The sequence below is a fragment of the Rhamphochromis longiceps genome, linkage group LG20 (assembly GCF_057381845.1).
Source record: "Rhamphochromis longiceps isolate RC_006_pf linkage group LG20, R_longiceps_female_GT1.1, whole genome shotgun sequence".
In the NCBI taxonomy this organism is placed as follows: Eukaryota; Metazoa; Chordata; class Actinopteri; order Cichliformes; family Cichlidae; genus Rhamphochromis; species Rhamphochromis longiceps.
The window spans coordinates 22,667,535-22,690,850 of NC_140576.1; the positions used below are offsets into that span (position 1 = coordinate 22,667,535).

Consider the following 23,316-nt stretch of genomic DNA (forward strand, 5'->3'; position numbering starts at 1 on the left):
CAGCAGAGTGTGGGCGAGAGGTGGGGTCCATCATGAGGCCATCCCCTAAATATGCTAATATTATTTCATTGTGTAGCTCATCACATGCAGAATAGCCACTCTAAATGTCAAATTCTGCTGAGTACACAGGAGCAAGTCATTAGTATGAGTATTGTAAAACATACTGTATTTATAGTGCTTGAGCACAACAGAGTTACAACAATTTGTGAACACTGTTGGGGCTGCCGTGGAAGTGGAAGAGGAATAAGGATGTGTGAGAGTGTAGCCAAGACAAGAAAACACAATATAGGAAGGTGAAATACACATACACACAGCACTTCTTCTGATCCACTGCAAGGCACCGCATTTGGTGGGAGGTGAATGAGATGGGCATGACAGGACGTCTACTCTTCCCATAATTATTTTACTTTTTTATTAGTTTTTGGGTATCGATAATCTATAGCAGCGCTGCATGTTTACTGCACCGGTCTGTCTTGTGTGGCTGTTGTGGGAAAAGAAAACTGTTTTTCTTCACATTATATGCAAATGTAAGTGCTCTCTTGGTTCACAAAGTAGAATGTAAAACCTAATAGACTGGTGCAGTAGGCTTTCAATGTCAGTGACATTATAAGATGAGCAAAAAAATTCCAGTCATTCTAATGAGATAGCTAAACATTTTGACCACGCTGTTTTTGCACAATTGAAAAAAAGAAGCTCTCGTTTTGCTGGCAACGACTTATTCATTGACACAATAACTTCATCTTGACGCTTTGAGTTAAACATCTTGGGTGAGTTACAGCTTTTTGTGAAATAACTACAGTGGTTTGCTGCATTTTTGAGCTGTTTTTGATGTTCAGTGTGCAGAACTTTAATCAATGTTTCACGAAATGTAGCAAAACATTTGAAAAAAAGCTGTAAGAGAAAATATTTGAAGATTTCTTGAAGATTTCCTTAAGAGGTGCTGCTCATACCACCGTGCAATGGATGAGGTAGTAGAGGCCAGAGCAGTTCAATAAAGTTGCTTAATGTTCATTTTGTCTCGTGAGGGACAGTGCAGGGTAAAATAAACTGTTATCGTGAGAGAACAGAGAGGGTTATTGCGTGCGATATGAAAGACTTCCAGTATGTGGTTGTCACCGCAAGTAATCCGATGAACACCAGATTATTTAGGCTGAAGTCAACCAAAGTGGGTTTGCTTGCTCAAATCCCAATAGGAAGGTGGAGTCATGTTTTTATCTTCTAGAGTAATTATTTCCATCTGTCACACACACTGCCAACATAAAGCAATAGAAAAACAAACAGTTTTTGTGTGAACGCTTTTATTTACTGTGGGAACGCTCAAATTATTTTAAGCGTTCCCAGAGTATTTAAGCAATTTTTCAGCCTAGTTTTTCCTCTTTTGTCTTTTGCCCCCACTGGTCTGCTCTCCTGTTTTACTATCAGTCATTTTATGTGGGAGGGGAGGGATGGTTGTAAGGTTTGTGGGAGGAAGGGATATTGGCTCGATGGCACGTGATGATGTTTTCTCAGTCTAGTCAGTACACACATTTAATTTTAAACTGAGGCACATTAGCCAAAGTATATTTATCCCACAGATGTTTTTTTCTTCTTGTACACAGAGATGGATTGATCGATAGACAGACAGACAAACAGACACAGTCTCCACAACCTCCTTTCCTCTGTGTGTATGCTTTATGCTCCCTTAAAACAGTGTGTGTGTGTGTGTGTTGGTGTGTGAATGGCTGTATCAGACACCTTCCAACAATAATAGCTGCCATGCTAAACGAGAATGATGAGACGTATTGGGTAGGTGATCAAAGGACTACTATTTACAACCACTCTCAGCCTGCAGACTTGACGACCCACAATAAGCACACTATACTGTACAGGGAACCTCTTCCATCATGCTTTTACTGCCCATCACTGCAGCTGTTAGACAGGGGAGATGGCAAAGCTTTTAGCTGACTGAGATACCGGCCGTGCTGGACGGCGTGTATGGGCAATGCCATCAGAAAACTGAATGACTGGGAAAGATAAGGAAAATGGAAGCTGGGAAGAGAAAAGAGAAGGCCGAGAGGGGGTAGTGGAGGGATAGGTTGATGTGTCCCTGCTGGCTGTCACGAGAAAATGCTCCGGTTAAATAGAAAGTGATATCACGCAACTCATTCAAGTTCTTGTGAATTGGCAGTTAGAGTCTTCAGTAAACTGAAGCGTGGTGAACTGTAAAAGAGGCAAAGGGGAGTTCTTACCTGGAGAAGCCAGTAGCACCTACGGTGGAAGGTGGGGATGATGGAGGAGTGGACGTAGCAGCCATATAGACACTGGACAGAAGTGAGATAGCAGAGAAAGACAGAAAAGGGAGACAAAAAGAGCACATTACACAACAGTAAAGTCCAGGAAATAGACCGACATCTCAGCTAACCATGGCAGCTGTGACCTTTGAAACCCTGACCTCTTCTCTCCGTATGATAACTCCCACAAGGACCTGCTGGCAGATGGCCAAGCTATTGTTCTTGAAAACAAAGACAGTGAGCTGATGGGAGAAACTGGATGGGTTAACCAGCATTTCATCACTGTCCCTACATAACCATATGACTTCTCCCCCGGTTCCCTCTCCCTCTTTTCCACTTATATCCTGTCCTCCTTGGAAAGTACCTTTGACAGAATGATTCAGGTGTTTCTTACTTCAACCCCCCCATCACCCCGTGGGGCAACCCTGCACATAACTAAAGCACAGTGTTATTAATATCCTTATCGTAAACAGATAATACTGTGCCTGGGGGCTCGTTACAGTGAAAAGAGCTAGGCGGGGCTGATAACGCATCCTGATATCTGGCGGAGGGGCCAGGAGACATTTTTCACCAGCCGGCAGCAGAGGCAAACGCAACGAAGCACCACGCACTGAGGAACAGCAGCAAGGCAGCACTTAACCTCCTTCCATCCCCACTCCTTCCCAATCCTTCTCTGGGAGACTCATGGCCGTGGCTCCCAGGTGACCTAAAGGGATGGCAGGGCTTTTGCTTGTTTACAGCAGCAACAAAAAAGTCTACAAAACTCCTTCCTTCCATAACCCTCACCAGCTAGGACAAAGGCTGTGATTTTGTGTGATACAATATTTAGAAAAGGCAAGGGTAAAATGGATTGTTCTTTAGACATGAAGCCTGGTTCCCAGAGGAATAAGGCAGAGGAGAAGGCTGAGAGGGCTGAGCTTCATCCAAGTCCTCTTTGGTATAAATGTCTGATGAGAAATTAGGAGAGCTACCAGCTGTGGTGATACATACACTGTTAGTCAAAGTGCACATGCACATATGCACATGTTCACAGGAAGGTACAGCATCATCATTCAACACTTGTTGAGTAAGTAAAGGGAGGTTTCCTGGGGAGCTGTGAATGGGCAGAAAGAGGACTACATTATTTAATGATAAATAGGCACCTTGAAGTGTGCTATGTGTTTGTCTTCTTTAACCTGGTTAACTATGCATGGCCTACAGAAGAAGTTTGCCTGTATATATAGAAAGTAGCTTGCCAACATCAAACTGCCTTGTTAATTACAGCTAGCACTGTACAGCAACACAGACTGGGCAAATGGATAAAAAAAGGCACATTACACAGTTAAAACACAAATACATCACACACAAGTACAAACTCATGTGTGAGGCTGCGTATATCCAGAATGTTCACCCATAGGAGTCTTATGACCAATTAACAAGAGTCAAATTAGCCTTGACTGTTTCACCAGGTGTTCCATTGTTCCATTCACATCTTTTGTGAACTCATTTCAATACTACTGAACTCTGCATGTGAGAGTTTGAGAGGGTGAATGCATGCAGACTGCCTCCTGTTCTTATTTTTTGCTGTACTCTCATCCATTACAGCTGTCTGAAAAAGGATGTATGCCTCCTCCCACTCCCATAGCTCTGCCATCCATTACTTTACGCTGGCAATGGGCAGACACTTCCTCCCACACCCACAGTGAACTGAACATCACATTACTACAGTCGACTACAACAGCTATCGTCTCGCACATTTCTCCTGTGCAGTTTCGTGAGCATTTATGTCACAAACTCTACTTTGGACCCTTTTCAAGAGATTAGTGATGCAACAAAGGACACTGGTCTATATGGCATTAAACTGTTTATGCATTTCACTACAGTCATGTGTTGAAAGTTCTGTGAAAGGTGCTTACAAACAGAAATGCCAAATTTCTGTCTGTGTAACGCTTGACTTTAAATTTCAGTGCCAGCACTGATATGACTTTGCACTTTCACAGCACACAGAAAATTGCAAACTTCTGGATGTCGCTCAAAAAACCCCAAAACTTGCTGTCTTGTTCATTCTGATTACAGAGCGTTTATTAATATATCATGGTTAATACTGCTATAGCCTAAAGCGCTTGGCCCACTGAGAGTGTGGTGTGGCAGTGTACAGTTGGATGGTATAACGGTATGGCATGCTCCTCTGGATTGACAGGTGGGCCGGTGCAACAGGCCTCTGTGACTAGGGCGACTGGGGAGTGAATAAATTAGCCCCCAGGCTGCTTTCCTTTCCCTCTGTTTACTCCATTTCTCAACCACACAAAGCAGCGTGCCAGACAAACAAGCAGCTTAAAGCATAACACAACTGTTGCACCTGTCATTGCCGATATACACAAGGCATCAAACACATTTTCCCACACACACACATCCATAAGCCTGCGAACCCTTACTCTACTGTAACATAAACACCAATTCACTCTTACAAACACACACATTTGCACACACACACAAACTCACAAAATTAGACATTGAGTTCTCAAGCACAAAACGACACCCACTCAGAATCATACATTTTCACACACCACAGGCTTTGACACTCATGCACACAGCTTTATGCATACTTACAGAAGAAATCACAACAGACCCCGATACAAAGGCATACCAAGAAAATGTTGAGAGCACGAGCACGCCCATACACACAAAGCTCATCATACTTGAGCGCTTATCAGTAATTCAAGACGCCTATCAGTTACTGGTGTTTCTGCTGCTTTCTGCATGCTGAGTGTCTGGGTGACAAAGTGATGGCAGCAGAACCATTATTTGCTGTCTTTGAGCTGTGACAGATGACAGCACATCGCAGGGCAAGCAATTAAACCATAATTATAGACACATACACACATGTCCTCGCATAAAAAGTAAAGTTTCCCAATGTGTAATTTTGAAGAGCGTTTGCACACTGATACAAAAACATCGAACCCCCCCCCCCCACATAATTGCATACGTGCTCACAAACACGGCCACGCAAATGTGGATCTATTATTAGTGTGGCGTCGTGTGCGAATATGAGGCACAGCGGAAGAATGACACAGAGCAGTTTATAGAAGAATTCACAAGTAGTGTGTCCATAATGTATTCATGTGCTGTCACTGCGGACAGCAAGAAAAAAAGAGTTACAGCAACGTGTGTCCTCCAAAGTCAGACACTGATGCAGCAAATTCATTTGGTGTTGTCACTCAAGCAAGCGGCCAAGGCAATGAAATGCTGGCATGACCCAATGAGAGGGTATTATAGGACTGAACCCCTCCCCAAACACCCGTCGACCCCCTCGCCCCCTAAAACCCCTCCCAATTGGGGTGTCATCTGAAGTAGGGCAGGACCGCAGTTCACACGGGGCAATCAGGCCAGACAGTTTGTCTTAAATAAAGCCTTCAGATATAAAAGCAGAGCCACCACTGGCTACCTGTCTTGCCTCTGGAGGCCACCACTGCCCCTGGCCTGCCTGTTGCCCTGGCGACACCTCACTTACATTCATCCATCATGTCTGACAGGTGTCAAGCGCAGCAAGAGAGGAGCTAGTAAAATGCAAAGTCTGTGAAGGCAATACGGCAAGCAGACATGCAGCTATAAAGAGACTGAGAGAGAGGGGAAACTCTCTCATTAGACCATAATGATGTGTGAAGACAGTCCTAATCAGAGCGTGGCACCTTATTTATGTTGGCAATTTGCTGTTTTCCTGCCGTGATGCAAACGTGTTACTGTCAGAAGCTGCCACACATTTGTCTTTCTGTGGGATTGTTAGTCCCACTGTGAAGAGCGCACATGCATACACATTCACTTAGTGGCACACAGGAATGTGCACGTACATGGATAACTTGCCTGGCATTTTCGTAAAATAATACCCTGTTGTTTATGATTTCTTCCCTCCATCCAGCTCCCTTTTATCACGTCAGGCCAACTCTTTCAAGTAGAATTGTTCTATCTTTTTATGTAAGACTCATGTATCCTCTAATATTTCCTTCTCACCATTTGTTCGCACATACTCTATCATTGCTCCGGATGAGCATAACCTACTGTTGGATTTTGTGTAATTTTTTTTAGGCCTGGCTGTATTGAATGACTTGCTTTGCACTATTAAACAGTTGTTGACATGGATATCCACCTAGTGAAGCCACTTCTGGCTCACTGCTTCATTAGCGGGAATGTATCATTTTGTGTGTGTGTACTTCTGTTTGTGTGCATGTTTGCATATGTCTGTTCATATGGATGCCTGGGGCAGGTGATTCAGCCTGGGGCACAACAGCATAAATAGAGCTCACACTGCAGCCAATCAGGCAGTACTATACAACCCCATCCATGGAGGGAACACAAAATCCATACTCAATAGAGATTCATGGACCATGCAAAATTCAAACTACCCTGGCCATTGACAGCAATCATGATGACTATTGATCAACCAACGATTTCTGGCTCTATACAGATGTGATTAGATGACTTAGGGCTGAAAAGTGCCACTTCCAGTTTGGAGGATGAGCTCATTTTCGACTGATACCGTAATGCTCTGCATTTCACCTGCTTTCTTTACAGTCAGCCTCCCCGCTCTGCTCTCTCCCAATCGTTCAGTGGGAATCAAATTATCTATAGTGTCTGGTAAGGTGGCACTATGCCCAGAATGCCCATAATACACAGTAGATGCCTGTAAAGAAATGAGAGAGGGAAAATGCAGAGCTCTGGTATGGCACTGGCACTATGGCAGTGGTTTTTTATCCCTGCTATGTTTTCTTTATTAGGTTTTTCTTCTTTATACGCCTTTAAATAAGCCACAACTTGTAAAGATGTAACGGTATAATTCTTCAGTGCATCTGAAGACCTTAGCAACGGCTGATGAGACATTATACATAATAAATCAAAAGAGGCTTAGATTTATCTCTCCAGTCTTCTCCACTAGACCAGCTGCTGCTTCTAAATCAGTCAAAACTGAGCGAGCTACAAAATGAATTGGCAGACTGCGCCTGAGCTGAGGAGAAAAATGGAAAACAAACCTAAATTCCTCAACAAAGCAAAACAAATGATGCTCTGGAAAAATGTTATGGAAATGACTGTCTCTAAAAATAGCATACTCATTGTAAAATAAACACAAACAGTTGATAAACAGGCCCCGAAGAGGAGAATTAATTAGCCACGCTGGACGTGTAAACACAGCTATACATCAAGTTCAAGAGAAAAACAATAACAGGACTGAGGCAGTTAGAGAGAAACCCCTGACCACTTGCAACACTGAATACCTTTACTCTGTCTAGCTTCATTCCTGAGGCTGAGGAAAACTAGAAATTCAAGACCAAACCGAGGAAAGACATTTTCCGGAGAAAAACCTTGGCAGTGAAGTTGGAATACAAGAATTACATATCGAGTTGGGGGAGAAATAATAGTAGGATCAGAGACGGGAAGAAGAATACAGAGGTAAAAAGACAGACGAGAGGATATAGGATTTATAGATACGTTTCCGCACATGCGAGAGGAAGCTCACGCTCATGCCCATGCACGTCTGTCTCCCTGACTGAAGACACTGTGTCTGTTGATGCTAATGCTAGCCAGCTGGGCTCACAGCCAAAGGTATTAAGTGGAATCGAATTCCACCAAACTAGCTTTAATCAGCAGGTTTTTAAGGTTAGAATTACTTTCCCTCTCCTCCAGCCTGCTGGCCAAGGTTAAAGCAGAGACAGGCAGGGGCTGGGCTCAGCTAATGGGATGGAGGGGTGGCATGGGCCCTACGGCATGCCACCACATTCCAACACACAAAGACACAAGTATATCAAGTTACACCTGCACTGCCCGTACAGGAGGCAAAATACAGTTTTTCCCAGTTGCGTTCTACGTACAGTTATAAAGAAAATGCAGCTTGTGTTAGTGGAACACATTCAGACCAGCCTTAAAAATGCAGCCAAAGGAAATATTTCTTATAGAATCATCAAGGGAAATTCTTTATAACAGAGGTAGCTAAGTAAATAAAATCTACAGTAAAAGACTCACATTCATGCTTGTGTTTAAATAGGTAGTTGTTGGTTTTGCCTTTTAGATGGTAAGTGCCTTGACATATCAATATAAAGAGAAAGGGGGGATGTAGTAAATGCCCATGACTTAACTCTTTAGGTCTGCACTTACTGTGGCATTTCAGTTGACACGGTCATGCTGCAGATGGAGGAACATACATATAAACACATCAAATAAACAAACCCTGATCAGTTTTGTTACTGTAGCTATATATTTTCTGATTGCAGCACTGGATAAAGGCCAATTTACTTAAAGTAAGCCAAACAGAAATGCTGAAAACCTTTTCACAAAAAGAGGTGAAATGACTGGACAAGTGGATATACTGGGCAGTTTTTTGTTTTTTTTTTACATTTCACAAAGAGCCAACTGACGTCTTGCCTTGACCTCAGCCTACGACAGCAGTCAAGTCATTGATGGCTGTCAACAAAAGAAAGCTCTATAAACCTTGCAGCTCTTCTGTCAGATTCTCAAAAGTCAAACTGTGTTTCTATAGTAGCCACAATATAAGAAGAAGCCTACATATGCAAGGGTAACAAACTTTCTCTGTCCACTTTTCTCTCCACGGTTTTTTTTTTCATATCTTTTCGCTCCCTTAGGCTGACTTTTCTCCAGAAAGAGGCCTTACTTTGGAGATCTATTACATATTAAATTATAACTGTACCTCAAGTAATGTCTTTCTTTTTGAAGTGCTAATGGTCTGTCCTCAAAATCTCTGTTTGAACCCAGAACATCTTAACAAAGCAAAATAGCTTTAGTTAGAAGTCTGCGTGAGGTTAGCAAATTATACAAACGTGGGGGATGGCAGGTTACAAATGGATACTAAGTATATGTGTAAAAGGTGAAAAGGTAAATGGAAACTGGTCATTATCTCAAGACACCACTTTCTTATCACTCTAACCTTTGAGCTGACCTCGAGATTGCCGGTGTTGAATAGAAATGAAAAAACGTCACAAAGCAAAAAGACTAATGAGGAACTGTTTGCATTACATGCCTGGCCCTTTCAATGATGACAGACACTTCATTCCATTAAAACTGGAGTAATGCATACAGCAGCCAGGTTATCAAGCCACAGCTTAAAGACACGAGGTTGGAGGTCACGTTTTAGCTGTCATTTTTAGTGGGTAGGAAACAGCTGAGTCTAAGAAGGCTTTCCCGTACCCTGTCTCTCAATTGCGCTTAGTCAAACACAAATGCATGTGCTGGAGACTGGCCAAAGAGATATTAAGCCAGAACATGAATATATATTCACATATACTTTGAGGGAAAAGCTGAAGAAGATTACAGGTAAAGATTTAGCTGCAGCAAGCATACAAGCAAAACAGATCTCAAATTCAACAATGTCCTTAAAAGCTGACATGTCCTTATTTAAATAACAAATTAATGGCAGAATCACAGTATGAGACTGATGCCTCTTATTAAGCATAGATGGCATTGTTTGAATCTCTGTGACCGTCTATTAACCTTCGCTTATGTTAGCTGAGGTAAGGATAAAAGTACCACAGCATAGAAAAGGGGACTGTGTCCTCTGCATTAATAAGAGCAAACATCCAACCCACTGTTTGCCCCTAAATGCACACACAATGGAGACCTGCTGAAGATGACATCACAGACCTCTGATTCCCTGCTGTGGGTTATGCCAGCCAGACATGCTGCCTGATTGTAAGAGAGAGCCCAGATTTGTAATGCTGCACACTTCTGTTAGGGCTGATTAGCAGAGGCTCACGCCTTCTCCCCCTGCTGTGATCTATAGGCACTCAAAATTTCTAATATCTCCGGTGTGAGCAAGGAAGAGCTGAGACAGACTGTAAATCACGAGTCCTACTGACTGAAGGAGAAAAAAGGGGATAGATGAATGGAGAGAAAGACAGAGAGCGTGAGTGACAGAGAAAAATATTCAGCGTGTATGAAAACATGAAGGGGGTAGAGAGGAATGGAGAAAATTATTAAGGGAATGAGGTGAGAGGAGAGGGACTAGTGCACATGTAGGGGAGAGAGGAGCACAGATCAAGGAGGCATGAGAGAGTTAGGGAGGAGAGAAGAAAGGAGAGAAGAGGAGATATGATTACCAAGGAAACAGCAAGAAAAAAATCTTTTTGCCGGGGAGAAAGAGACAGAGTGTGTGGAGTAGACAAAGAGGAGAAAGAGCATGGGGGGAAGAAAGGGAGTGGGAGGACAGAGAGAGACACCGAGAGAGAGACAGAGAGAGGAGAGGATAGAATGAATGCTAACAGGGAGCCCAAACCCAGTACTGAGGCTTTATCCTTCACAGGCGGAGGAGCAACAATCGCAAACACATTTTCTCTCGCCCTGGCCCTAAGAGAGATAAAAAAGCAATTTGTATTCTATTCCTATTCAGCGTCGCTTGGCCTGTTTCTCTGCCTGCATATTTGTAAACACAGCTTTGTCAGAGCAGCTTAATCTTCCCAACACAAACACAGACTACAGGAAGGAGGGGCGAGAAAGGGTGAGTAGGGATGGGGGGGGGGGGGGGGGGGGGGGGGTCGGGTCGGGTAAATTACGAGAAGGAAGGAAAGTTGGGGGGTAAGAGGGTGAGGATGGAAGGAGAGGTTTGTGGAGCAGCACAGGGTCGCAGGAGGGCATCAAGAATCAGAACTCGTTTCTGTCTCTGATACCACAGGATGTCCTCGTGTCAAACTCTGGAAGTCCCACTGTGTCACATACAAACACACACATATATGTACACACACCGCTGGCTGAACTGCTCACCCCTTGTCATCATCTCTACTGGCCTAAAGTCCAGCAGGCTGGACAAATGACAGAGGCAAAAGAACAAGCAAATCAGTCGACATCAAACGACGCTGGTGTAACAGATGGAACGGACGGGCCCGTGTGCTTCCTTAACTGTCACCAGACTCCTATTTAGTGCTTAAGCTGCACATTTTGCCTGACATGGAGCATACAGGCATGCACCTCCAGCTTTCAGGGAGACAAAAGGTTCTGCAAGGGCCAAGCCACAGCTGTTTCTCACGTGGAAAGAGGAACATGCCAATGCAACCAATTATATATTAAAGCGCAGAGACTGAGATGGGGTTAGCTAGAGGGAGGAAGTGAGGGGACTTGGAAGTGGCGATCGTCTGTGTGCACACTGGTTTGAAATTAGGCAGAGTGACACCTGCCAATATGCACTGCATTAAAGCGCACTAGGCTCACCAGGGTTTTTTGTTGTTTTTTTTGGCCTTCCATATCACTCAGTAGGTCTCTTTCATTCTCCCTCATTTTGTTCCACCATACTTTGACAAGTTTTTATTATGGCCCACAGTGCCCAATTAAAGATTGATAGCTGCCCCCTCCATTCCCTACACTCTGGGTAAGATGGTGGTCTACTTCAGAGCATAGAAACCACCTTCATCAGCTTCTGTGTGCTTCTTTTACAACTATAGTCTCTTCACCCCTCTTTAGTCCCTGCAGAAGGCAGCACACCTAATTTGGACAGCCAGACTCAACAGCAGGATTAAAAGGATCGAGAACAAAGACAGTAATGACATCGATCATTGAGGTGCTATAAAACCAGCAGCAATCTTGTTCTGACTGTATAGGCTGCCTCCTATGTTATATCCGCTGCGTTAGATCCCCTGGAATTGTAATAATAAACCAACAAACTGAATTTAAAATGATAATAATAACACTTGACATGAAGTTGTTTCTCTGCTAATGCAAATACCCTTGAGTTTGGCACTTTCAGGTTTAAATAAAGGTCAACAGCATCATACTGAAAACAAAAGTATATTATAGAGCCATCAGCTAAAAGATAACCATACTGACATTGTGAGGCACATTTAACACTGACAAAACATTCCATTTATTTTGTGTAATAGTAATCGGTGAGTAATTGATCTAATAGGCAATTTTTTTTACTTTGCCAGTGATCATAAATGTGACTGTGTGTGTGTTGGGAGAGCTCAGATTCAGAGAAATGAGGACTGCAACAACAGACAGATAGACAGGCAAAGAAAGACAGGGAGAGCTGCAGATTCACAGAGGCAGATGGAAGGGCCTGCGAGCCCAGCCCTGTGATGAAGACAGTGGGGAATGCAATGGAAGGGGTCCATATTATGTGTGGCTGGTGAGTGGGGGAGCTGGTTGGTTAAGGGGGTGAGGTAAGGCAGACAAGAGAGAGTGCGTAAGAGAATGAGAGCGAAGGAAAAAATCAGCCAGTGAGCCAAAATGAGGGAAAGGAAAGCAAATGAAAAGTGACATTTTAATTCAGAGGGCTTCTTCTGCCTGAGTTATTATGAGATGTTTGTAAGCTGGCTTGTTCATGCATCTCCCCTGGCCTTGTGCCTGGCTCCTTCTCAGTGAGGAGACCTGTGGCGCTAACCTGTCCTTATCAGAGCTGCACAGCAGGGGACAGCACTCTGCCACCATCTCTCCTTTGATCCTCCCACTTCTAGCATGGCTCCCTGACTTCCTCCCCCTTTTCCTCCCTCCTTTATTCACTCCTCCACCATTGCTCATATGCAAAATGTCTTTCTGCGGAGCGAAGGCCCTTTGATATGGCCAAAGGCATCCGTATTCCCTCCGCTTTTAATTATCTGAAATTCTAATCTGGACATCAATGGTTAACTTTGGCTTCATGCAAACTCTTGGAAACACTCTGGACAAAACTAAAAAGTGAAGAAATCTGAAATAGTGGCAGGGCCAGAATGAGAGTCCCACTGTAACAATTATGTTGAGAAAAAAATATGACTGAGACTGAAATGATTTGACATTCTGGCTGGGTGAAGCTTAGTGTCTGAAGATAGAAGCCTGACCAGGGTATGTGATTTCAATTGTAGGAGAAGAAAGGCCATGAGGGCTGTATTGGGCTGGGGCAGCAGCTAGGGAGCAGACAGATAAAAGAGACAGACAGATAAAGGAGGCAGACAAATAGAGGAAGGGAATTATAGGTACACTCAGATGGGCTAAAACGTACCTGAAATACCAGACAGGTACAACCTGGCAGCCAAAACAGACAAGGATGGAGGAGGGGGTCTGAATGTAGCAAATTCAATCAGGTAGAGAGATGTGTGCACACATATACAAATACAAGTACAACCAGCCAGACAAGAACATGGATAGATGCATTGTATGAATACAAAAAGGGGGTGTGATGTGAAATGTAACAGTAAAACAGAAAGGGAAAAGGACCCTGAGCAAAGTCAAAGTGAAAACGAGAGAGAGAGAGAGACAGAGACAGACACGGGGATGGTGGTGGGGGTGGTGGTGGTGGTAAGTTGGAGTGCCGACAGGTCTCCAGAGGTTGTAATATATAGCAGCGTTTCAATCTCTCAACAGCAACTACAGCCCTCCTTTTTCATATCCTTCCACAGTCTGAGGACGGAGAGACACTTCTGTCCTTCTGAGCCAAATCGGCATTGAGGATGATATAATGTGGACATTTTTTGACATTATATCCTAAAATCTGGACGGTTATTTGTGGCAGGATGTGTTCTCCGTTCCCATTCTATCCTGAAATCTCAAGGTTACTAATACTAAAGGATGGATATAAAATGCCAACGTCAAACACGTTTCTATGTTTGTCTTGTACTGTTTCCCCTCTCCCTGAAAGGTTCGAGACCAATGGTTGATTTATCTGCTGCATGCACCATTAATCCTGCAACCATGCATGCCTCTGCTGAATAATTGATCTTTGTGCTACTGTAACTAAATCCGTCAAAACAATGACATCCCACCTCCTTCTCTTTAACTCTCTCCTTCCTATTGCTTGGTAGCAGAGGTGGGGATGGAAAGGGTCAGGGCTAGATGGATCCATGTTGCATCACAGTAAAGAGTGGGAGGCTGTTGTTCAACCTCCAGAGGGAGTTTCCCTCCTCTGTTATTATGTAAGTATCCAGAGAGGAAGCCCGGCCACTTGCCCAAATACACAAACAAAAAATATAGAGATGTTGTTGACAGGGTAGTTTGACAATGCCACCACCTCCACTAGAGTCCTGGCAGCCAAGTGAGTCAGGGCTGAGCGCAGCAATGACCTCCTAAGGTGATCGGCTCTCAACTCTCTGTCTAGACCTCAACAAACAGCTGCTCGGTCTGGAGCAGAAGGGAAACAATGACCCTTAATTTATGTCCACACCCTCCCTTCTTCCTCCCTCTGCCTGTCTCTTTGACTTGTTTTTGCATACTGCATTTAAAGTAATAAGTACAGTATCTCCTTGAATGCCACAGTGCTATAAATCAGAGGAAAATAGACCTGTCATCTTAGTAAACAATGCATGGGACCAGTTATCATTAAAAGCAAAAGAGTTCTAGAGGATGACTGGCCATGCATACGGATGAGGGTGGGACCAATCTACCAATCTCCTTGGCTCACCCTAAGTTTCTAGGCTGTCCTGTGAGTACACATACACATATGCACATGCTTACAGACACGCACATGAACAAATAGAAGAAGGGCAGAGGTGGGACCAAGTCATTGTTTTGCAAGTCTCAAGTAAGTCTCAAGTCTTTATCCTCAAGTCTCAAGTCAAGTCTCAAGTAATGTCAGGCAAGTCAGAGTCGAGTCTCAAGTCACTGGTGTAAAAGTCCGAGTCAAGTCACAAGTCTGAAACTTTGAATTTCAAGTCCTTTCGAGTCTTTAAAAAAAAAAAAAAAAACGAAAAAATAATGTTGCAGTTATATGCTAAATGTAAATATTAGACCATGTAATTTTAAAATCTGTGTTTTTCTCAACACATGACAAAATAGTGAACTTAGAAAATATACACAAATTGTGAAATTGCACCTCTTTAAAATGCAGCTCAATTAAACCTAGCTCCAAGAATAATTTTCACCGACAGTTCTGAGATAAGCTGCATGTTATTCTTGGATGCGGTTGTAGGACCGGCTTTAAAATCGCATGACAAAAATATCATACACATTAAAAAAAAAAACTGTATCACCAACATAGCCTGGACAACATTTGCTAGTTAGATGAAGTCAGCTATCTCATCGTAGCATATTTATATGCATATTAATAATCATACGGTTCTTGGAGTGAGTGCACACACTCATGAAGTTTAGTAACTTCCGGTCACTGCAACAAGCCCAGGTACAGTTTACCGACAGATGGGTGCAGGACCTTGAAACGCACCGTGTCGAACGAAAGACCATCGTACGTATCATAAGTTTACCAGTCTCACAAATCGTCGTCATAAATATACATTCGTTAACCGTTTATTAATAGGACCTTTGAGCTCAATGGTAATTAATTAGTAGTGGAAATAATTTCTGGTAGCATCACAGAAATGTAGCAGTGACAACAATATTGTATGCTGTAATCGTACTGGGCAATTAGTGATACAAAAAACCTGTTTTATCCTGTGAATAAAAGCATATGTTTTTGTCAATGTACCATAATAACAGAAGCGAAACGCAATATTGTGTCAGGACAATTCACTATTTATGCACAATAAATAAAGGAGCATAGCGCCACAATTTCTGTTCAGCGCCAGACTTGCTTGTAACCTATATCACCAATTATGTTAACTACAACAGCAGACTGACCTGTGTGTAAATGCTTGGAGCAGACTAACCTGTGAGCTGGAGTGTTCTGGGACGTTATATTTGATCTTTGAATGGCTGCAATCCAGGCCATCCGTCGCATCTTTGTTACTTCGGAAACATGGCTTGAACAATTTCTCTTCAACGACGTAATCCGATAACAACCGATCTCTTTACCCGTCGGCTTCCCGTGGCTGTCATGCGACCGGCTATTGCAGTTAATAATACAACGGCTTCTTGACATTTTTGTGTTTCTTTTTATCGCTGTGTGACTGATTTTAATTGAAAGCCTGCGTGCGCTAGTACCGCTTGCCACGAGTTCCCAGAATCCTTTGCGGTTCTACCCGTGAATGACGTCACATTTTCAATCTCTATATAATATGCATGTTAAATTTTATATTTGGGGTAAAATATCAAGTCTTTTCAAGTAAACCGGTTCAAGTCCAATTCAAGTCCCAAGTCATTGGTGTAAAAGTCCAAGTCAAGTCACAAGTCTTACAACATTTTTTCAAGTCAAGTCTAAAGTCATAAAATTCGAGTCCAAGTCATGTGACTCGAGTCCACACCTCTGAAGAAGGGCATACAAAAACTGCTTTAGTTTCTTATTTTGAGATGTCTAATGTCATCTTTCTCAGCGAAAGAAGGCTATTATTTCAGAACAATTTGGAAAAGGTTTCGGGACACAACAGAATATAGATTTGTGTTTACTGATTACCATATGTCAAAAAGGTTATTGAGGGAAAATAGCAAAAGGGCTGTTGCTGCACAATTTGAAAGAGAGGAGATTTTCCTTTTCAAAAACAAAAAGACTATTGTGTCTTTGTCTTAAAGTAAAACATAATGTACAGTTATGCTGCAGAATTGGATCCCAAAGGCACCGAAAGATGTTGATTTCCTCAGGCTTCCCAAATAACAGTTTGATTATGATATTTACGCTGTATAATGACTTCTTATGACAAATAGCGTACGATCACAGAGTCATTCAATCATAACATGTTGGTCGAAGTGACATTACTAAGATTTAGGTCAGTGCTTGGAAAATGAGCTCCGGATTCGATTGCAGAGACGACATTGTTCAATGTCACAACAGTGCCATGAAAATTTAGGATCATTTGTTATGTAGTGCCATCAATGTTTATGACAGCCAATCCATCGTCAAGTAAGCTGTATGTCAACCTTTATGTCAGCTTTATGACACATGGATCGCATAAAATGTCATGGAATGCCATGTCTATGTTTCTAGACACCCGAGCCCACGCGATGGATACAATTCTCAAAGAGAAAATCACAAGCTTTAACACATGTTTGCAGAGCAGAGTTGATACCCTTCATGTTAATCAGGCACCAGCGTTTCTGTACCCCTGTGTAAGGTGGGCAGGAGAATGGCTCCCGGCAGCAATTTGTATGCAAAGCTGCATATCCTCCTTCCATAGCTGAGGCCCCTCAGGTGTAACTGAGTGGAGGTTCCTGGTGGCACTCTGCCCTCTCCTGCCTAAATGAGATTGGATTGGAGTCTCCCTCATCTCTGTGTGCACACATTCCCTTGCTCTTCCAAAAGGAAGCCCAGTCACAGACATTGTGGCGAGATACAGTGATCAGTAAGATACCCACAAAGAGGAATACTAAAAAACAGAGAATCTAGAATCAAGAGATTTGCACTAAAATTTACCCACCTGCTGATTTTACGAGCCTGAATGAATACAGGAGCCAGTGTTACAGATGAAGATTCATCTGGTTTCTTATGGCAGTGACCGTCTCCTTCTAGATGTATAAGTTACTCTAAAGACGGCACTGTTTGAAAGCCGTTGTTACACCGCATTAGCTCATTGAAAACATGGTGTATCCCTAAGTGATACTTGATGAGAATGAAGATGGCTATATATCTGTGTATACTGTACCTACAAACAGGCCTCCAGCAGTAGTTGTGCTTTACAGTAATAGACTTTGGTGAGTAAAGTGCTGCGCCTGCACTTTTAAAGTGGATAGAATTGCAGTGCTACAGAGTTCATAAAGGGGAATATGGGAGAAAAAAGGGAAAAAAATATGTGCAAAGTGGAATCTCTGTCTCAAGCCTTTTTTAAGCCTAACAGAGGTTGTTATCTGTCACATACACACCACAGACACACACAGACTTAATTAAAGTTCCTTTTCCATCTGATGTTCATGGTTGGGCTGTGTTGTCTGTCTCTGTCTTGTGATAAATTCATTCTGCCTGGCAGATATGAGCCAGTTGATCTGTGTATGTCAGCCTCTGTCTGCAGCTGGCATCCTTCAGATACACTTAGTGACAGAGGGGTCCAGAATGTCCTCTGTGGGATGCATGCAGGACTGTCACATTCCAATAGCTCCTCCCAACATAAACACCCCTCCTCTTTATGAAGGAGCCCCAGTGCTCCTGCCCTGTCTCATTATGTGGGCGAGATGTTTGGGGGTCTCTCTGTGCCATCCTGTCGTACTGTCAGCTAGCATAATGCCTCTCAGTGGGCGCCTAGCTACTGCAGCACACAGTTTGTTTCTGTTTGTGTGCCTTTCAGTATGTGTGTCAGCATGGTCTTCTAATCCAAAGAATTCATTTCTCTACTGCTGAATTCTCCTCACATAGCTCAAAAAACAAGGGACAGACAGGGGTGGTCATTACAATGTAGAGGGTGTCCGCACTAATGCACGACTCAAATGTCACTCAATTTTCAACTGATGGGTATAAATACAATACCTAGATTTGTATATGTGTCTTTCCAATTTGTTCCCATTGCAGAGGGTAAAATTTAATTTAGTAGGGATATTTACACAACCAGATGACAATGGGGCATTGGGGAGTGCTAGTGAGAGTTGCCATCCAGCCTGCAGATTAATAAAAGCCTGCGCAAAGATCTGCGGGATGACAAACAGTGAGAACCAGACAGAACAAAACAAAAGCAAAACAATCAGCTTCTTGAAAAGGCTTAAATGACATTTAATATATTTACTGGCAAACATAAACATAAATTGACACTGGGAGGCTGAGAGGAGTGAATACAATATCTCTGATTGCTATTACTGGCATAAGCAATGACAGCGTGCACTAGATTGGAGTGGTATATTGAATTTCATGTTCTTTGAAATGGAGTCTGAAATGTGAGATTTGTCTTTTGCCTCTGAATCGCTCGCCCACCCCCCCCCACCCCCCACCCTCATTCTCTCTCATTTGGAGACTGGCACATTCAGTTAACTAATGTGCAGTATATGGCAGCGCTACACTATTACCCCATTCTCCCAACTGCCTGTCGAAGGGATAGAACATCGGGTGTGATTTGGGGATGCTTTCTTCTTTTTTCTGTTTCACATCAGAAACATACCTGCTGGGAAGATTTTCTCTCTATAAATTTCCCCTATCTGCTGCTGAAATGCTATTCATCTCATTACGGTGATTGGGATCCTCATTACATTAGAAAGTGTGCACAAGCATGTGTGCGCATGTGTGTTTTCATGCATGTAAATAAAGACAAGAGATAATGAGCGTAGAGAAAGGGAGCAAGAGAGAGCGAGAGAAAAGGAGAGTGGCGAAGAGAATGAGGGAGGGAGGAGTGTGTTAATGAGTGTGAGATGTGCTGAGGTCGCTGTGTTTGTTCTGTAATAGTGTGTTGCCGCAGAGCACTGCCACCTCAGGTGGGTGATTAGCAGTAATTATATAATTACACAAAATGTGATAATAAACAGCACAGAGGGAATCAGCTCCATCATCTACTTTGCTACACCTCATATATATATATATATATATATATACACACATATACTAATTTTTTCATGTAAAAACAAGTAAATATAAAATCTGTTCTTGCTTGGTGACAAATCCACATCTTTTATTAACGCAAACTTTTGCACTAACACAGCAAGGTAGAGGCAAACCTATTCACACCCAGATAATTCCAACCTGATACAAAAAGTAATGGAACACTCACACTTGTCCTCCACTCACACCTGTGAGTAAAAACCGATTTGCTCCCTGACACACAGTAACGGCCAATAAAACAAGTGCTGACTCGTTCCCAAAGGCAGCCGAGGGGAGCGGAGGGACAAATGAACACAAACTGGGAGTAAAAAGCTGTTCCCAGGAGGATTTTGCCTTTTCTGTAGTCCTCATGCTCCTTCCTGCTTGAGTGAGAAACACTATCTGAAAGGGCACACCATTGTCCACCTCATCTTTGGGCTCCTCAATACCACTGGGGTGGTGAGGAGTGTTGATTGGATAGTAGAGGCCTTATCTTTAGCTCCACTAAGAGTAAAAGCATAATGTACGTGCACGTGCATGAATGCATGTGACCTTGAGCAGAAATACGTGGTTTAACATGTGGCCAATGGCCAAAGAGCCCAACACACAAGAATTATGACACTCACAGTGAGGGTACAGGTGGAAAACAACTGGAAAAAATGGGGGAGGAGTAAAGAGGATGTAGGGAGAAGAGGGCATGTCAGGATCTCAAGGAATGATGGAGGATGGGGAGTGAGAGAACAGCATGGGGTGGAGGCAAGGGATAATTACTGCTAATAAAGCCTAATGGAATTCAGGCCTCACGTCAGGTGCAAGATGATCTGATTACTGCTGGGCGGCTGAGGGAAATTGGGAACTGATCCGTTAATCCCACCGTCCCCTTTTTGTATTTCATTTGATGGGAAGTATGTGTGTGTCCACAATTTTGAAAAAGTATGCAAAGTTAGTTTAACCATGCTCAGCAAGCACAGTAATTTAAATATTTCACATCTATAGTTTCCGTGCCTATATTTCAATACGGGACATTGCAAATCATATTAGATTCCATATTAGATTTCATCTTATTATACTGGCATGTGTGTGCTGCTGACTTTTCGGAAGAGTGAATCACAAGGTGTGTTTTATGACTCACTGTGGCCTAGTGTTTTTAATTCAGAGCGTAGGCTATTATAACCCGTATTTGAGTTTGTGCATGTAAGTCCAAATGCTGGTTGAACTTTTCAACTGCCTCTCCTTCTCCAAGCCTCCTGCTGATGGCTGCTGACCTTGGCTGAATATCACAGTCTGGCAGCACAAAGGTCACTGAAAAATGCCACCTTTTCACAATAATAGTGTGGTCCAGAGTATATGTTGCATGTCCACTAGAGTCTGAGCGACAAAGATAGAAAGAAATAGAAAAAAAAATTCTATGTTTGAGTAATACTATATGAGGTGTGATATAACTGTGTCTTATATGCAATTCATTAGGAGCCTGTGTTGGCATCCCAGGAATTTTATGAGTTAGGAGATGCAGTATGATTGTTTTGAGGCACACATATTCATATCTAAATCATGTGTAGCACCATTGACTCTACAAGTAGGCAGATGTGAGGAGAGCTTCTCATATCACATACACTGGTAACAATCTCATTCTCATCTGCAGGAGACCATCTACAGTCTGCCTCAACTTCTGTGATGTTTCCTGTTCCCGTCTGGCTTCAGCTTGGCTGCTGCAGTGAAACTGTTTCAGTATAGTGAGCTCAGAAAGAAGCAGGCGTCATTAGCCTGGGTGGAGATGCCTTTCTTAGCCTTTCTCTATCTCTCCATAGCACCTGCTCTGTCTCCAGATGAGATCAGGAAGGTGGGGCAGTGGAGGGCAAAGGAAGGGTGCAGCACAGGCATGCTTGAAGCGGGAAGAGAGGCAGATGGGGGTGCAGACGAGAGATGGGAAGGAAGAAGGCTGTGCACAGAAGATATCAGCCCATGCCTTTAACCAGACTCGAGGCACTCGTTATCAAGGTTTGATTTCTTGCTATGCTGCTCCAGATACTTTGCTCATTGTAATGGCTGTTGGGTGTGAACATGGACGTGGCAGCTGCAAGTCAAAAGGATTAGCCATTTAAAGAAGGAAAGACGTTTATTTTCAAGTGCTGGGCTTTTAGCATTTTTATCAAAATGAACATCCAAGGCAACAGGAAAATAGTACTCCCCGAGGGAAACTATTCTGCGCATTAAAAAAAAAGATATCTGCAGCATGAGCAAATGGAAATAAAAAGTGACTTGATGGCCTTCCCAATATGAAAAGCTATGATCAGTAAATCTCAACATTTTAACAGGACTGACAAAACTAGGGGAAAAAACACCATCAAGTCCTTTTCTTTAACCAGATCTGGTCACCGTTCAGCATTTACAAAACTAATAACGTTTCAGCAGGAAGATAAAAGACCAACACGATGCTTACTGTACATAATAGCATAGTGACCTTGTGTTTTATGGAAGAAAACCTTCACATCAGATAGCAAAGGTGAGAATGATCTTAACTCTGCTTTTTTCTTAATTTTACTCTGAGTGAAAAAGACAACGGTGACCTGTTGCATGATCTAAAGTTTAAGCTGGGTGATAATATAATTTAGCACTACGACATTATTGCTTGTAGAAAAATTTGCTGAATTGGAACGGAAACTGAGAGGCGTTTCACAGTCTCTTACTGGCAACACCTTAAGTCCCTATACAGCTGGTCAAGGTCTGTTTGCCTGTGCTATCTAAGTCCTTTATATAGGTTCACAAAGTTTGTAAAAAGGTTTTTATTGCAGGCCAATCTAAGGCCTTGTTGTGTTTTTACAGAGCATCATCTCTGCTTGTTGTGTGAGGGTGGGATAACATATTGGATGTTTATTAGACCTGGAGTCAATGCCCGGGCCAGAGCGCTGCTATAAAACTGCCCTCTATAGCTGGCCAGTAGAGGCAGCGAACTGCTTTGCTAGCCTGTTCAGGCCAGATGCCACTGGGCTGCTAGGAGCACTTCTGTCCCCTAATGACCATTACCACCAGGTTGTTCTGGAAAGGTGTAGGAGTCATGCACACAGAGGGGGTGTCTGTGTTGTTTACTGTAATATGTGAGCTCTACCAGTATATACAGATAGCAATGAATGATTATACCATATAGTACATAAACATCTGTGCATGCCATGCATTAGCAAGGACACAGAAGTATATTGGCTGTTTGCCAGCTCCAAATTCAGAAGCAACTGACTACAACAAATACAGTGCTTGGCAGGGTAGGCAGTGCATAATTGTGGGATTTTCTCCCCTGTCTATTTTGGACTTCTTTAATTTTTAAATGGGAAGTAGAGCACTGACCAGAAGCACTTTAGAGACCTCGGCAGCTGCGTGAGAGAGGAGACTAGCTGAAACACTCACAGACACAATCATGCACACATGTCACGTCAAGACCTGGGGAGTCAGGTGAAATGCTGGGTGCTTAGGACCTGATGGACGCAGCTAGTCCCTTTCTCATCGATCTCTTCCTCAGACCATTTAGCACCTCTGTTACTCAGGGGTCTGTAGCCACAGATGTGTCTGTGTGGTCCTACAGCACCAGTTTCACCCTGCCATGTTTAGTGGGAGGATCATGAAAGACAAAATATTAGTCTGCATTTGGGCAGTGTCTAAAGGCACTTTCAGGGAATCGTGGCAATGTTATGGAGCCAAAGGGAACCAGCCCCATCTTTATTGCTCTTTAATCAGAGCATTGCAGGCTGGGTAAAGATCAATGATCTTTGAGTGTTAGCATTGACTGGGGCCTACAGC

General features: G+C 43.0%; 1 protein-coding gene across 1 annotated transcript in view; it reads right to left on the bottom strand.

Moving 5' to 3' along the window:
* camta1a (calmodulin binding transcription activator 1a) overlaps positions 1 to 23,316 on the bottom strand; it is a 161,860-nt gene that overhangs the window by 60,441 nt on the left and 78,103 nt on the right. Inside the window, exon 4 of the mRNA XM_085394333.1 lies at positions 2,229 to 2,300. Within this exon, the coding sequence (XP_085250459.1) occupies positions 2,229 to 2,300 (72 nt within the window). The remainder of the gene's footprint in view (positions 1 to 2,228; positions 2,301 to 23,316) is intronic.